The sequence below is a fragment of the Calypte anna genome, chromosome 1 (assembly GCF_003957555.1).
Source record: "Calypte anna isolate BGI_N300 chromosome 1, bCalAnn1_v1.p, whole genome shotgun sequence".
In the NCBI taxonomy this organism is placed as follows: domain Eukaryota; kingdom Metazoa; phylum Chordata; class Aves; order Apodiformes; family Trochilidae; genus Calypte; species Calypte anna.
This window is the reverse complement of record NC_044244.1, coordinates 130,513,970-130,527,391: the sequence shown is the minus strand read 5'-3', so window position 1 is coordinate 130,527,391 and position 13,422 is coordinate 130,513,970. Positions and strand designations below refer to the sequence as shown.

General features: G+C 39.3%; 1 protein-coding gene across 1 annotated transcript in view; it reads right to left on the bottom strand.

Annotated features, from left to right (window-relative positions):
* Positions 1 to 433: 433 nt before the first annotated feature.
* The window catches only part of P2RY8 (P2Y receptor family member 8), a 30,106-nt gene continuing 17,117 nt past the window's right edge, over positions 434 to 13,422 (bottom strand). Inside the window, exon 3 of the mRNA XM_030462383.1 lies at positions 434 to 1,782. Within this exon, the coding sequence (XP_030318243.1) occupies positions 642 to 1,715 (1,074 nt within the window). The 5' untranslated portion in view covers positions 1,716 to 1,782 and the 3' untranslated portion in view covers positions 434 to 641. The remainder of the gene's footprint in view (positions 1,783 to 13,422) is intronic.

Below are 13,422 nucleotides of genomic sequence, written 5' to 3'. Positions count from 1 at the left end.
AATATTTTACTATATAAAAATTTAAATAAATGAGTCAACCTAACCTTTCAAAGGTTAGTGTGGTTCTGATAAGCAGTTGGGTGAGTGCTGTGGTGAATTCACAGTGACTTTATGCATTTCTCTTTATGCATTAATGGCAAAATGATAAACTACTTTTACTTGTTCTTTTACAAGAGGTGAGAAAGTAACACATTATAAACAAAACAAACAAAAAGCCCAGCACATTGCTTAGAAAAATAACTCCCTTACGCCAACTCTAGTTTTAATGTATGCTCTAATTCATATACAGTAACATTTCACATTCACTGAGAATCACAACCCTTTGTTTAAACACTGAGATCATGCAACCTGAAATTAATTTTTGTTCTAAAGTTATCCCTTGGTTTCATGCAGCAGTACTAGTTCCAGGTCAGCCCCTAATTGTGGATGTTGAAGTTGCTTCAGTGGTTTCTTAAATAATCTCAGTTTCTTTAACACTTCCATTTCTTACCAGAAAATACCAAAGTGGGATGCACAATATGGGTGTGGCTTGACTTCTTGTTGCTGCAGCAAGGTATCTGGGGAGCAGCTATTTAAAAAGAAATGTTTTCTGTGTCTGCTCATGAATCTCATGGATGCTTTTCTGCTGGGAATGTCTAAGGCTAAAAAACACTTTCTTGCCTTTGCAGATACACCTTTACTCCTTCTAACCCATCCATAGGTCCGCTTGACATTGATCTGGCTGACATGGTCCTGCCAGAGAATAAACTTTCCCTTCTGTTTTCCAAGCTGTCACTGAGCAGTACCTTAGGGCGAAACACTTGCATGAATTTCTGGTAAAACTCTTTGGATGCAAAATAATAAATGAAGGGATCTATGCAGTTGTTGAGGCAGCTGAGGCACAAGGTGAACTTGTAGGCAGGATACAAACTCCTGTCATAAAACAGGCGGATGACCATATGTGCAAGCAGAATAAAGTTATTGGGAGCAAAGCAAGTGATGAATACCAGAAGGACGATCATTGCCAGGTATATGGACCTTGTTTTCTGCTTGTTACCATATCTGCTGGATGTCTGAATAAGCTTCCGAATTATGCCAATGTAGCATCCAACTGTTACCACAAAAGGGATGAGGAAGAGCACGACAAATAACGTGAGGAGAAAGGCTACCCAGGCTGCAAAGTTGGGCAGCATATCCCATTTAAGGACATCAAAACAGGTTATAATCCCCAATTCTTGCACTTCGTAGGTCAGATCTGTGCTTTCTAGCGGGTAGAAGGCTAGTAGCAAGAAAATCCACATTCCCAGGCAGGCAGCCAGGGCATATCGTTTTCTTCTCCACTTGATCAACTTCAGGGGATAAACCACCCCCATGTACCTCTCGATGCTGATACAGGTCATGGTCAGGATGGAAGAATACATGTTTGAGTAGAACATCACAGTCACGAGGCTGCAAAGAGTTTTGCCAAAGCTCCAGTGATTGCTTTGGATGTGATAGGAAATCTGGAAGGGAAAGCAGCTTGCCAGCATAAGATCTGTGATGCTGAGGTTGATCATGAATATAACAGAAGGGGTTTTGGGTTTGATGTGGCAGCAGAGCACCCAAAGGGAGAACAAGTTGCCAGGGATACTGATCAGAGCCACCAGTGTGTACACAACAGGGAGGGTCATGGAGATAGCCTTATTCTGGAGCATTGCCAGAGTTTCAGCATCCAGGTGGGATCCGTTTTTAACCATTTTTCACAAGGGGATTGTTGATCCCTATGAGCAGCTGGATCATATCATGAACACTTGGCTTAAAAACCTAGAAAACAAATGTCAAGAGAGAAAAGCAATATGTCAAAACAGGAATTAAAAATATGCTTCTTTTATTAATCAAACTAAGAAAAAGCCTTAGATAATATGGCCAGGTTATTTCTGGATGTACCTAGTCCATTAAAATCATCTCCTGAAAACTCTTTCCTCTCTATCATGGTAATGTTTTACCAGTCTCACTTCTTCTGAGCTTTGAACAACAACTTTTTCCCTGCTGAGTGGTTTTCCAATATTTTTTGCAGTCTATACCTTATCACACCTCTTACATCATTGTAAAATATAGAAAATCACATTACAAATGGAAATTAAATTGGTGTCTGCATGAGAATACTATGCCATAGGATGTCCATGAGCTCAATCCAACCTCTGTACTCCAGATGTCATGATCTTACTTCCTGTAATACACAATATTTTCTGCCTCCCCTTCTCTCAAATAAACAGTGATCCATGCCAAGTGCTGAAGTTGGTTGGCTTTTTTTTTGTTTTTTGTTTGTTTGTTAGTTTTTTGGGGGATTTTGGGGGGTTGGTTTTTTTTTGTTTGTTTGTTTTGTTTTGTTTTGTTTTGTTTTGTTTTTTGGGTTTGTTTTTTTTTCAGTTGGGGAAAGGAAAGCATACAACCATTTATTCTTGGTATATGTATGATATAAACAGAATGCATAATCAATAACCAGATACAGATTCAAGTTGCTTGAACTGGTTTATAGTCTGAAAGGACCAGGGTAAAGCAGTAACAAGCCTTCTTCTAACAAAAAGAAAGGCTAGTGGGTTTCAATTTCTGCAAGATGGCAAGTTTGTAAAAAATGTTCTGTTTGCAGCTGCTCTATTGGCATCACCTGTAATTCTGCAAAATTAATCTCAGTTTTGCAGACTGCAAAGCAAAACCATGCTTTCACTGTTTGGCCTATTTATATCCTTTTTGGCAGACACAGGAGCTTATGGGTTTGCTGATTTGTCTTAGTGTAGGAGCATTTAGCTGCTGTAAAGCACACCTCGTGCCTCAATGTGCTCCCTGCATGGGTGCTGACTCTCATTAAGCTGCAAGTACAGAAATGCAGACTCACAGAAGTACAGGGCTCAAAAAGGGAAGAAAGCAAAGAATGATGAGAAGGGCAGAAGGCAGAGAAACAGTAATTACTGTGAAGCAGGGCAATAGCAGCCTGAAAAGGCTGCAAGGTCAAACCAGCTGCTAACTGCAGGCACATCTGTGCTGCTTAATAAAAGAGGGGCAGAAAGTGGGTTCAAGCACTCCTACCTCTGGGCATGAATCATTTTTACTGTTTAATCCAATTAATGAAGTGGAGAGATACTCTGCTCTAAAAATAAACCTGAGCACAGCTCTAAGAAAAGGCTCTTGCACAAGCAGCAAGAAGCTGAGTGGGGGCTTACTTGTGTTGTTTCTTTATCTGATCAATTTGATGCAGGGCTTGAGATGCACTAAAAATAATCAGAAGTAATAGCCTATATCAAGCAAGTGATCTTAGACTAATGTTGCTGGTCTTTCAAGAGCTTTTAGCTGAGCTATTGGAAGCCCAGAAAAAGGCACAAGAAAATAGGAATTGCAAAGAAGTCAGAGGTATTCCTAATATATCAAGCACATGACAGAGCAAATATGTTCCAAGTAATGAATGCATCACATGATCAGAGCTGCAAAAATCCCTTTGATCCAAATCCATTGTGGATGAAATTCTGTTCTTGTTAGTGGAGCTGTCTAAAAACTTAAAGTAACTCTTCAGTTTTGAGGAGAACATGAAAAAAACTCACTGACACAAAGCTCTTGAAAAAAAAAAATATTAATGCTGTTTCAGCTCTTCTGTCTTTGCCTTACCATAGAAAAATACCTATTAATGACCTCTTTATTGACTCAAACGTATTTTTCAAGTGTCACTGCTTTGATACTTGAAAATAAAAAAATAAACTTTGACACTAGATAATAAAACTAATCTTTCCAAAACAGACAGGTTTTGGGAGCTCTAATAAAAAGCCTTTGCAAGTGAAAAATATTTGTTCTCACCTGCTAAGGGATCTAACCCCTAGATACTATTCCTATAAAAATTGTATGTATTTGGAAGGTAAGACTATAGACGAAAATTTCCATTAGATCTGTCATATTGGTCATAAATCTATTGAATATCTCCTACATTCAGTTTTGGTTTAGGGCGAATCACAAACTTGTTTATCTGAGAGCACATCTTGATAAAAAGGATATAAAAATGCATAGATGCTGCAATACTCAAAGCAGTGTCAGGATCTGTGGCTTGGGTAAGGGCAAATTCTATGCTGGAATACTGCAGTCAGTAAGATACAAATGCATCCCAGATTTAGGCACCTCTTGAGTAGGAGTTGAAAGGCACCAGACTTAGTGGTTAGGTGCCTACAAGAACTCTGCAAAAAGGGTATGTCCCCTTGGCATGGTTTTTGGTAAGGAAGGTGTGCTTTGCAAGAAGCAAAAGAATGATGCAATGGTTCCCTCATGTCTTCTGCAAAGGAGGAGAGGGCTGTTGTTGCAAGTCATTCTCAGGGGCAAATAGCCTCTTAAAGAAATGTAGAGTACAGAAAATCCCCCTTCCAACTTTGCATTTCCTTTTGCTAAATCCTTCTAATCCTGATTTCTTTGTTCAGGAAAGCTTGGGCTAGCAGAAATTCCTTCTTTGTTACCCTTACTTGTGATGTTTTGCTTTTTAAATGCCCAGTTTAAGTTGCTGGAACCATAACATAGCATTTCAACATACTTTATCTCCCTCATTATTGCGTCTATTTGGATTTAGTTAATGCTGTATTTATATTTTCATCTTGTTCAGGGTAATTTTATGTCCTTCCCCACTGCATCCACAGACTGCCTTTCTTGTAGTTTAATTTGAAAATGTCATAAATAAAACAAGAAAGTAATCATTGTGGGGATAGTATCAGATTCCCTGAACATTTTCTGATTTTTTAACTTTGTTTTCATTTTTATTTGCTCAGCTTAATGCTATTACAAAGCAGTAACAAGAGCTAAAGGGTTAGGATAGATTATGTCTACCTGAATGTAGCTAAAAGTGGTGAAAACATAGGGATAGTCAGTGTGCAGTATTCCTGCTGGGGATTCAACCCTTCTGGACTGCCTGAATTGTCAGTGAGATGATAGAACATTAGACAAGCACAGAAAACAGACACTTAACTTTGAATGTAGGCAGAGTATAAGAAGAAGAAGGAGCCAGAAAGGCAAGGAGCCAGGAGCCAGCCTTCTGGAGTTGTGGGAAAAGGGTTTGTCACTATTCTTAAAGTAAGGAATTCTAGCATGAGGAACAAGAAGAAAAAAGTGCCCTTTTGTAACACATCTCAGTTGTTGTTCCTAAAGCATCACAGGTACAATTCAGAGAAACACTTCTGCAAATGTTCAAGTTCATCAAACTGAGGAATGTAAATGAGCACATCTCTGACTGCATGTTCCTCAAACTGGTTGTGGGCTTTACCAAAAGAGGCTGTAGGTTTTGCCTGGATGTTTTTTCTCACCCTTGCAGTAAACTTTCATGCAAATTTTATCTGGCAAGGTTACATCTCTACATCTCTAAAAGACAAAGGTTTGGTTCACTCAGTCAGGATACGAACCTAGAGTCTTCTAATAAACTTCTTTACATTGGGCCTTCCCTGTTCTTTTCCCATTTTTCTCTTTTTAAGCTTATCTTCTTTTAAGAATAAATACATTTGGCAAGTGAGACTTTTACCCTCTGAGCACTGATGTGTACAAGTATTTCTGAGCAACCCAAAAAATCTGGAAACATCTAATTAGCTGCAATATTTCTGACCTGTTATATCTTTTCGCTTTAGAAAAATAAAGCTGCCCTTCATTTCTTATTTTTCACCCAAGATTATTAACATAAAGGAATTAAGAAAACAATAGGTGCATACCCTCACTTCAAAAGGTGACATATTTTTTACAATTAAAAAGTTACATTATAATCACTATATTAACCAAAAACTTGTGGAAACCAGCTTCAGTCTTTATCTTAGTACAGCTTGTCAAAGTAAGTCCTGTGGTGGTTATAATAGCTCTGGTCTCAAATAGTTAGGGCTGAGTAAAACAGGTCTTCTCTTGACAAGGATTTCACATTGAGAGGTAAAAAATAACCACTGTTTCTTTAGTAAGAAAAGTAGAAGCATCACCAGCTTTAGTGCAGTGGAGGGGTACATGTCTGTTGAACTGGTAACCTATATCAAACTAGATGAAAACATCTTTATTCAAAATGGAGAAAGATAATCCTATACTTTCTTCAAAGCAGAAGGTGCTTCTCTTCTCCAGCCTAAGAGATTTCAAGTCTGTAGTTTCCAAGATTCAACCAAAGAGGTCTCACTAAGAATGAAATCTGAATATCCAGATGAGGGACAAAGAAACATCACAAGGAGATACTGTGGTGATTCTTCAGAATTAGCTAAGCAGAGAAATTAACTGTCCATAGCTGTCCTTACATTTCCTGTGTCTGTCCCTGACTATGCAACTTTGCTGATCATGAAATTTTAGTTCACTTGAATCTTCACCTTTGCTAAGCATAAATTAGCAAAGTCAGGATTATCTGCTGGTGTTAGCAACATTCACCTTATTTTAGATAAGGTTTGCATAAACCTTAAGGTTTGCTCAAATTGAAACTAGTCAATGTGGTCTTTAAAAAGTTCATCTCTGCAGTAGTTAGGTTTATTGAAATACTAAGATTGTGCTGATGTATTGAGAAAATCCTCTAAGCATCTAATTCTATGCCCTGAAGTGCTAGTTACACCATGAAATGAAGCAGTTTGCAGTTTTCTTTATTGGTGTGGAAGACAGCTGGATTTTAGGCTAGTTTAAATTTCAGCATGAGTATGCATACTAAACTGGTTTTAAAGATGAGGCAGTACAATCTCGAACTGTTAGTACCGAACAATTGTTGATGGAACAATTCGACCATAAGCCCTGGGCTATGTGCAAGGACAGTGCTGCTTAAAGCATATTTTGTAACCACAAGGAACAGCACGTTAGAACACTCGAAGGTTAAGGAGTAAGCAAGACGATTAGATTAAGGGACTCGGCAAGATAGCAACATCCACGAAGAAGCTCGAATGTGTGAAAGATAAGCTTTGTTAGTTAATTGTTGCTAAATGCTTTGTAGCCAATCAAGTTAAAACGTGTGTAACGAGATGTAGAAATCACCAATCAGCAATATGTATACGTGGCATTAGCTCTTAGATTAGTGTATAAATATCACCTTCTGATTCAATAAAGTTGGACATTTGTTTGCATCAAACAAGTCTCCGTCTCGCATCTGTTTGCATCAAACTCCCACTGCGACATAAAGATGTCCCATCTTATCAGCCAATAGTTAGAATATTATATATATTGGTCTTTGCCACAGACACAGACTTTGTAAGATTAGTTTTGTTAAGCTTGAGATTTAAAAAAAAAAACTAGCAAAGTTTTAAAGACACAACAGCCCAGGAATTCATTCTATAAGTGTAAGACTCCTCTGAAGTCACTGCCCAGGTACATGGTCTTATTTCCCAACAGCACAAGGTAAGCTGCCTTTTGGTAAAATACTTCCATCTTGCATGTACCATAGAGGAGGAGCGTGCATGCAAGCACTTACTGAAATATTGAGGGCTTGTGGTGGGGACTTTGACTCATTACACCAGGTTTTGTTGGGTGGTTCTTGGCTATGGGCAAGCAGCCCACAAATCTTTTAACCACTTTAGCAGATATCTTGGGTTATCTGTAGTCATCCTGTGCCAGAGCTCCCTTCTGCAGGTAGTTTGCCTGTGATTTATTGCAAGATAGTGAAGATTTTGAGCCACTAAAATGCTCAGAGGGGTGGAGCACCTCCCCTATGAAGACAGATTAAAGAAGTTGGGGTTGTTCAGCCTGGAGAAAAGGAGGCTCTGAGGTCACCTTATAGTAACCTTCCAATATCTGAAGGGGGCCTACAGGAAAACTGGGTTAGTGCTTTTTACATGGGTGTGTAGTCAGAGGACAAGGGGAAATGGTTTCAAACTTAAAGACAGGAGATTAAGTTACACATTAGCAAGGAAATCTTTAATTTGAGGGTGGTGAGACACTGGCACAGGTTGCACAGGGAAGCTGTGGCTGCCCCCTCCCTGGAAGTGTTCAAGGCCAGGTTGGATGGGGCTTGGAGCAACCTGGTCTGGTGGAAGGTATCCCTGCCCATGCAGGGATGCTGGAACCAGATGATCTTTAAGGTCCATTTTAACCCAAACCATTCTATGACTCTATGATTTAATGCTTTTATAGAACTTTGTCCATAGAAACTGCCAGATCAAGTTTAAATAACACACTCACTGATTTCCTTTATAACTTTAAATATTTCAAACTTTGTCTATGTCCAGGATTGGCAGACAATGACTTCCAGGCTGCAATTACTTCCTCCTACAAGCAATTGCCTCACATAGCTGTTGTGAAAGTCAGAGGGAAAAATATAGTTAATCATCTCCCTTATGACCTCAGATGCCAGGAAAAGAAGTAGCAGTCTCTTGGTAAAAGGTGTTTGTGGTAGACGGCATGGTGGGTTCCCAAGAATCATTCAGTCTTCAGAAAACCTGATGGTCTTATATTAAATCTGGATAGTCTGATCGATATTTTACTGAAAACTTACTTACATATACACACACATGTAAACATACATGTGTGAGTATATATATATTTATTCTATTTGAAATCTGTATTTTCTGTCTTTTAATTTCTTTTCTGTGAAACTCTTGAAAGTTTCGTTTTCTATCCAGTCTACAAAGGAACTGAAGTAGAGCTGTATGTGTGTTTTTGAAGATTATCTTTAAAGATTACAAAAAAACCCAAAAAAGCATAAAAAGCTCACGTTGTTTTACTTGAATTGGCACTAAGGATGTGACAGTCTGTAGCTCTTGATTGATTTGACACATGATGGAGTCCATAAACAGGACAGTCAATCAAGTTTTACAGGTTCATCTGAAACATCAAATCTGGCAAGGTATTTGGAAAAAGTTTTGAGAAGAGTGTAGGGTAATTCTAACATTCATGTAATGTACTGGAGCCAGAAACTGGAAGCAGAATTGTTGGGGGTAAATCAAAGAACTTGGCTCAGCACTGAGGCCATCTTCAGGTAGGCCTAATTCCACTAGTGGCTCTCATTATGTGCAAAACCTCTTGCTACCCCTTAGATTAATAGACATGTACCAAAAAGCCAACACTGGATCCCTAACAACTAGTAACTTGTAAATATTGATGAAATATTGCTCTTCCCAAGTAAAATCTACATGAATATGCAAATCTTTTTCCAGAGCAGTAGCATTAAGTAGCAGGGTTTAGCTAGCCCCTTTCTTTACTGTAGCCTAGAATTAGAAATAGAAATCTAAGTGTCTATTTTAGGGTGAACTGGAAAATGTGGATGCCACTGGCTGTACTAGGCAGATCTCCAGTGACTGGAACAAGCTCATATGTAGTCACTTCCATTGTAAATGCAGCTGTTTGAAGATGAATCCAGCCCATTTTAAACATCCTGTCGATTCAGGTCCTGGTTTCCTGGAGGCCCACAGTCATCTGGATTCTGTCAAAAACTGAACAAGTCTACTAAAATATAACTGTGCCCTTTCACACTTGGACCAGTCAGCTGCCACTTTAAAATGAGCAGCCTAACTTCCATGTGAAAATGAATTGGCACAGAACAGCTCCAAATGCATGATTTTACCTGCACCTTCCACCTGTATGTCAAAACCTAGTCAGGTTTACGTGATCATAAAACTGAATCTGTAGCACAGATGCCACAGATGCAACTCAGAATAAAAGTTGTTTTGGTCTTATGTTGGCCTTGCTGCTGTAGTTGCTCAGCACATCTCATTCAGCCTTTATTGACAGCTCACCCACAGGACCAACTCCTCTGCTCTCTCCTCAGATGCCTTCTGCAATGTTCCAGAAGTGAACTCTTGGCAGACTGGGTGTTCTCCTTAGTCACACATCAGATAGAAGTGATTTTCACACCAGCACTAGTGAAAATGGTCTTGGCTGAAAAATGCTTGAGACTGGGGGCCCTGTAGGAGCTTAACTGACATGCACTTGGTGGCTTTCTTGAACATGAGGTTCTCTGGTCCTGAAAGGGAAAGAAGAGCTAGAGGTACAGAAGGAAATGAATCGTGCTTACTGTCAGACTGTGCCTCTTACAGGAAAACTGTGCTATTAAAAAAAAAAAAAAAAAAAAAAAAAAAAAGGCAGCTTGAAGACCTTTTGTATGGCCAGAACTGATGCTGTGTCCACTCTCATTCCCCTGAGCCCCCTGCCAATACCTGCTGAAAACAGGTGGCCATGTGTTTCAGCAAGAGAGGTGTGCCTGGGCTGACAAGGGGCCAGTGGACAGGGATGCCTACAAGCCAAAGCTGTGGATTCTCTCCTCATTTCCTAACATTTTGGACAACGCTTCCCAGCCTTGCCTGAAGGGAGCAGTGGTTGGGTCTTGCCTCGGGTGGTCTTCATGAGAAATCTTACACTGTCAAAACTCTTTTGCAGTTTGTCTTACTGCTTATTAGCACAGAATGCAAACTCTGAATTGTAATGAGCTATGTATCACTTCATTTTTTTCCTAAGTGATGTTCAGTTGATCAGGTCTTACGAGTGGTTTGTGATTCTCTGCTTGAGAAACTTTCTTCATTTTTTCAATATTCATCAGCAGTCAATAGCATTCAAGCAACACTCATGGGGCACCCTGGCTGAATCTGCCTTTTAAATATGGTTATATCATGATCAGGGCATTTGTCTCTAGGACAGAAATGTATTGCCTACATCTATCTTGAGAGGAGCAAATTAGGACACCTGTAGTACTGCTACAGAGTCCAGATGACATGACCAGGATACATTTATCCTGCAGCTCTTGTATTCAAGTGGTCTGAGGCAGCTCAGTGTGTGCACAGCACCTCAGAGTTTTTTTCTGGGTAAGAGCCACTCACCCTGTCCCAGCTCATGCAAACTCTGTCATTCACATGCTGAAAGAACTGAAAGTTGGTTTCTCTGCAAAAGCTCACAGCTTATGTTGAGCATCAGTAACTGCAGTTGTGCTGCTTGCAGCTGGCACAGTATGAACTTGTACGTGCCTGAACAGTGCTGAGAAGATAAACCCAAAGACACAGTGCACAGGTAACAGGATCCTCAGAAAAAGCTAACTACAGGAGCAGATGGACTGTAGGATCTGGTTTTAAAAGCAGAGTCATGCATGCATACACTGGAAAAAGGAAGAACCAACATAGTTACTGTTTTTCCCCTGAATTACTACTTAACACTTTTTTCCTGACTTTTCTTCAGTTTGGCAGTTTGATACCAGTTAGAGTTATGACTGCTATAGCATACAAGATATGGAGATTACAAAATGGGAATAAAAGAAGATTTCTAACAAATGTTTCACCTCTCGCTCAGTTTCTTTATGACTACGTGAGCTATCCCACTCATACAAAGAGATACAACAGGAATAGCACCCTAAAACCACATCTGCTGTCATTTCATTCTTCTGAAAGTCCTCGAGTGCAGGTGAGACAGTTGGTCAAAGTTCAACTCTTCAGCTGCACCAGGCTGCAAGTGTCCTCATTTGTGGGCTTTGGTCTTCTCCTCAAATCCCCACTGCATTCCAGTAATTTAAAGTAAGTAAGTAAGTACTTATGTACTGCATAAGTAAGACAAAAATTGGATGCTATCCCTGTTTATCACACTTTTCCTACACTGAGAATTATTTAAGTACCGTAATTATAGTCAAGATATATGTTGATATATTACCATATGAATGGCACCTAAATGTGTTCTGCAGCTCTTTTATTAAGGGATCTGGTCTCTGCTCTTACCAACAGACAATACTTTGCAACAGCTTGTTATTGGCTTTACTTGGGTATCAAAATGAGAAATCTGGGTCACCACTGATCCACAAATCCTTACTGGAGTCTTGCCATCTTGAAAAAAAATTAACGAAAGTGAAGATTCTGTGCTTTGAAAAGTTGTTATTTATTTATCTGTGAGCTAAAGTTTATTGCCTTATCTATAATTTTTATGACCTTGGCACTTAGCTTCAATCCAATAAAGCTAATTCTGGGTATTCCATTTGTAAACTGTTTGTATCTCACAATCTCTTCTACTTTGTGTGCCTGTGTTCTGCTGGGTTTTAGTGTATGGGCAAGAAAATGCAGGCTTGCACTGTAAGCAAAGGTGTGAATGATCCCTGTCTCATCAGCCACTCTATGCATTTGATCTCCCTCCTATAGACCAAGGTTACTTACCCCTCTGGGGTCAAGTTTTGCATAAGAGCTCCAGCTTGCTATATGAGCAGGTGTATTTATATAAGTGTATTTATATAGGACATACTGTTCTACCACCTTATGCTGTGCTTTGTCTCTCCCATGAGCTGTTGCTTGCCCACTGTGCTTAAGGCTTACAAACACAGCCAGGGTATTTTAACTGGTGATCACATGGAAGCAGCACACGTTGGCATGAAGTGAGGGCAGGCTGAATATCATTCTGATGCAGGCAAAGCCTCAGAACAGGGTACACCAGCAAAGAAAAGGTGAGGTGGGAAGTCATCATAACCACAGGTATATTTTCATAATTATCCAAGTTATAAATCATTTATGAGATATAATTATGGCAAAATCACTATATATATAAAAATATAATATATAAATGTATATATCGCTATAACACTATATATTAAATACGTACTAAACATAACCTACATATTTCTAGTGGTGCTCAGTAAAAGGGCAAGGAATATTGGGTTTAAGCTAGCACACAGGATGTTCCACCTCAACATGAGAAACTTCTTTACTGTGAGAGTGACAGAGCACTAGCACAGGCTGCCCAGAGAGGTTGTGCAGTCTCCTCTGGAGACTTTCAAAGCCCTCCTGGATGCCTTCCTGTGTGGCCTGCCCTAGGTGATCCTGCTTTGGCAGGGGTGGTGGACTAGATGATCTCCAGCGGTCCCTTTCAAGCCCTAAGATTCTGTGATTCTATAATTCTGTATGTATACCATAAATATTTTTTTCACTTGTACCACAAATTCAAGTACATATGAACATCATAACTGATATCCCAGGTACTAGAATTTCTCTTTTTTTAAATGTGATGCTGTTTTAGTCTGTGCTACTGATTGATCATACATATGATGTGTGTGTGTACATATACATGTGCATGATATCAACTACCTTATAAGCTATTATACACCTTGTATGCTATTATCCTGTATAATCATAGAGACTAATACTGTACGTTTGAGTGTCATTAGTTCCAAAGCACCCTAGAGAAAAATGTGGGCTGCAAAGCTCAGGAGTCTTAGAGACAATTTTCTTAAAGGTGACACCTCAAATGCAACCACCAGGAAACATATACTAAGTCTGTGAAATGCAGTGACAAAAAACAATACACAGAACTGCATTAGTTGTTAAAATCAGCTCAGTTTAACCCCTAGACTGGAGAACTTCGAAAGTTTTTTTCACAAAACAAATCCATGTATTTTAAATACAAGGTTTAGGTGATTCCAAAGGTAGCTATATACACATGGTCTCATGTGACTCTGTCTGCAGTGAGGTGGCACAAACTGTGACAGGTATTTAATTGCTCTTCATTAATCATCTCCTGGTGTGAACTAAACTCTTGATATTTAGCTGAGAT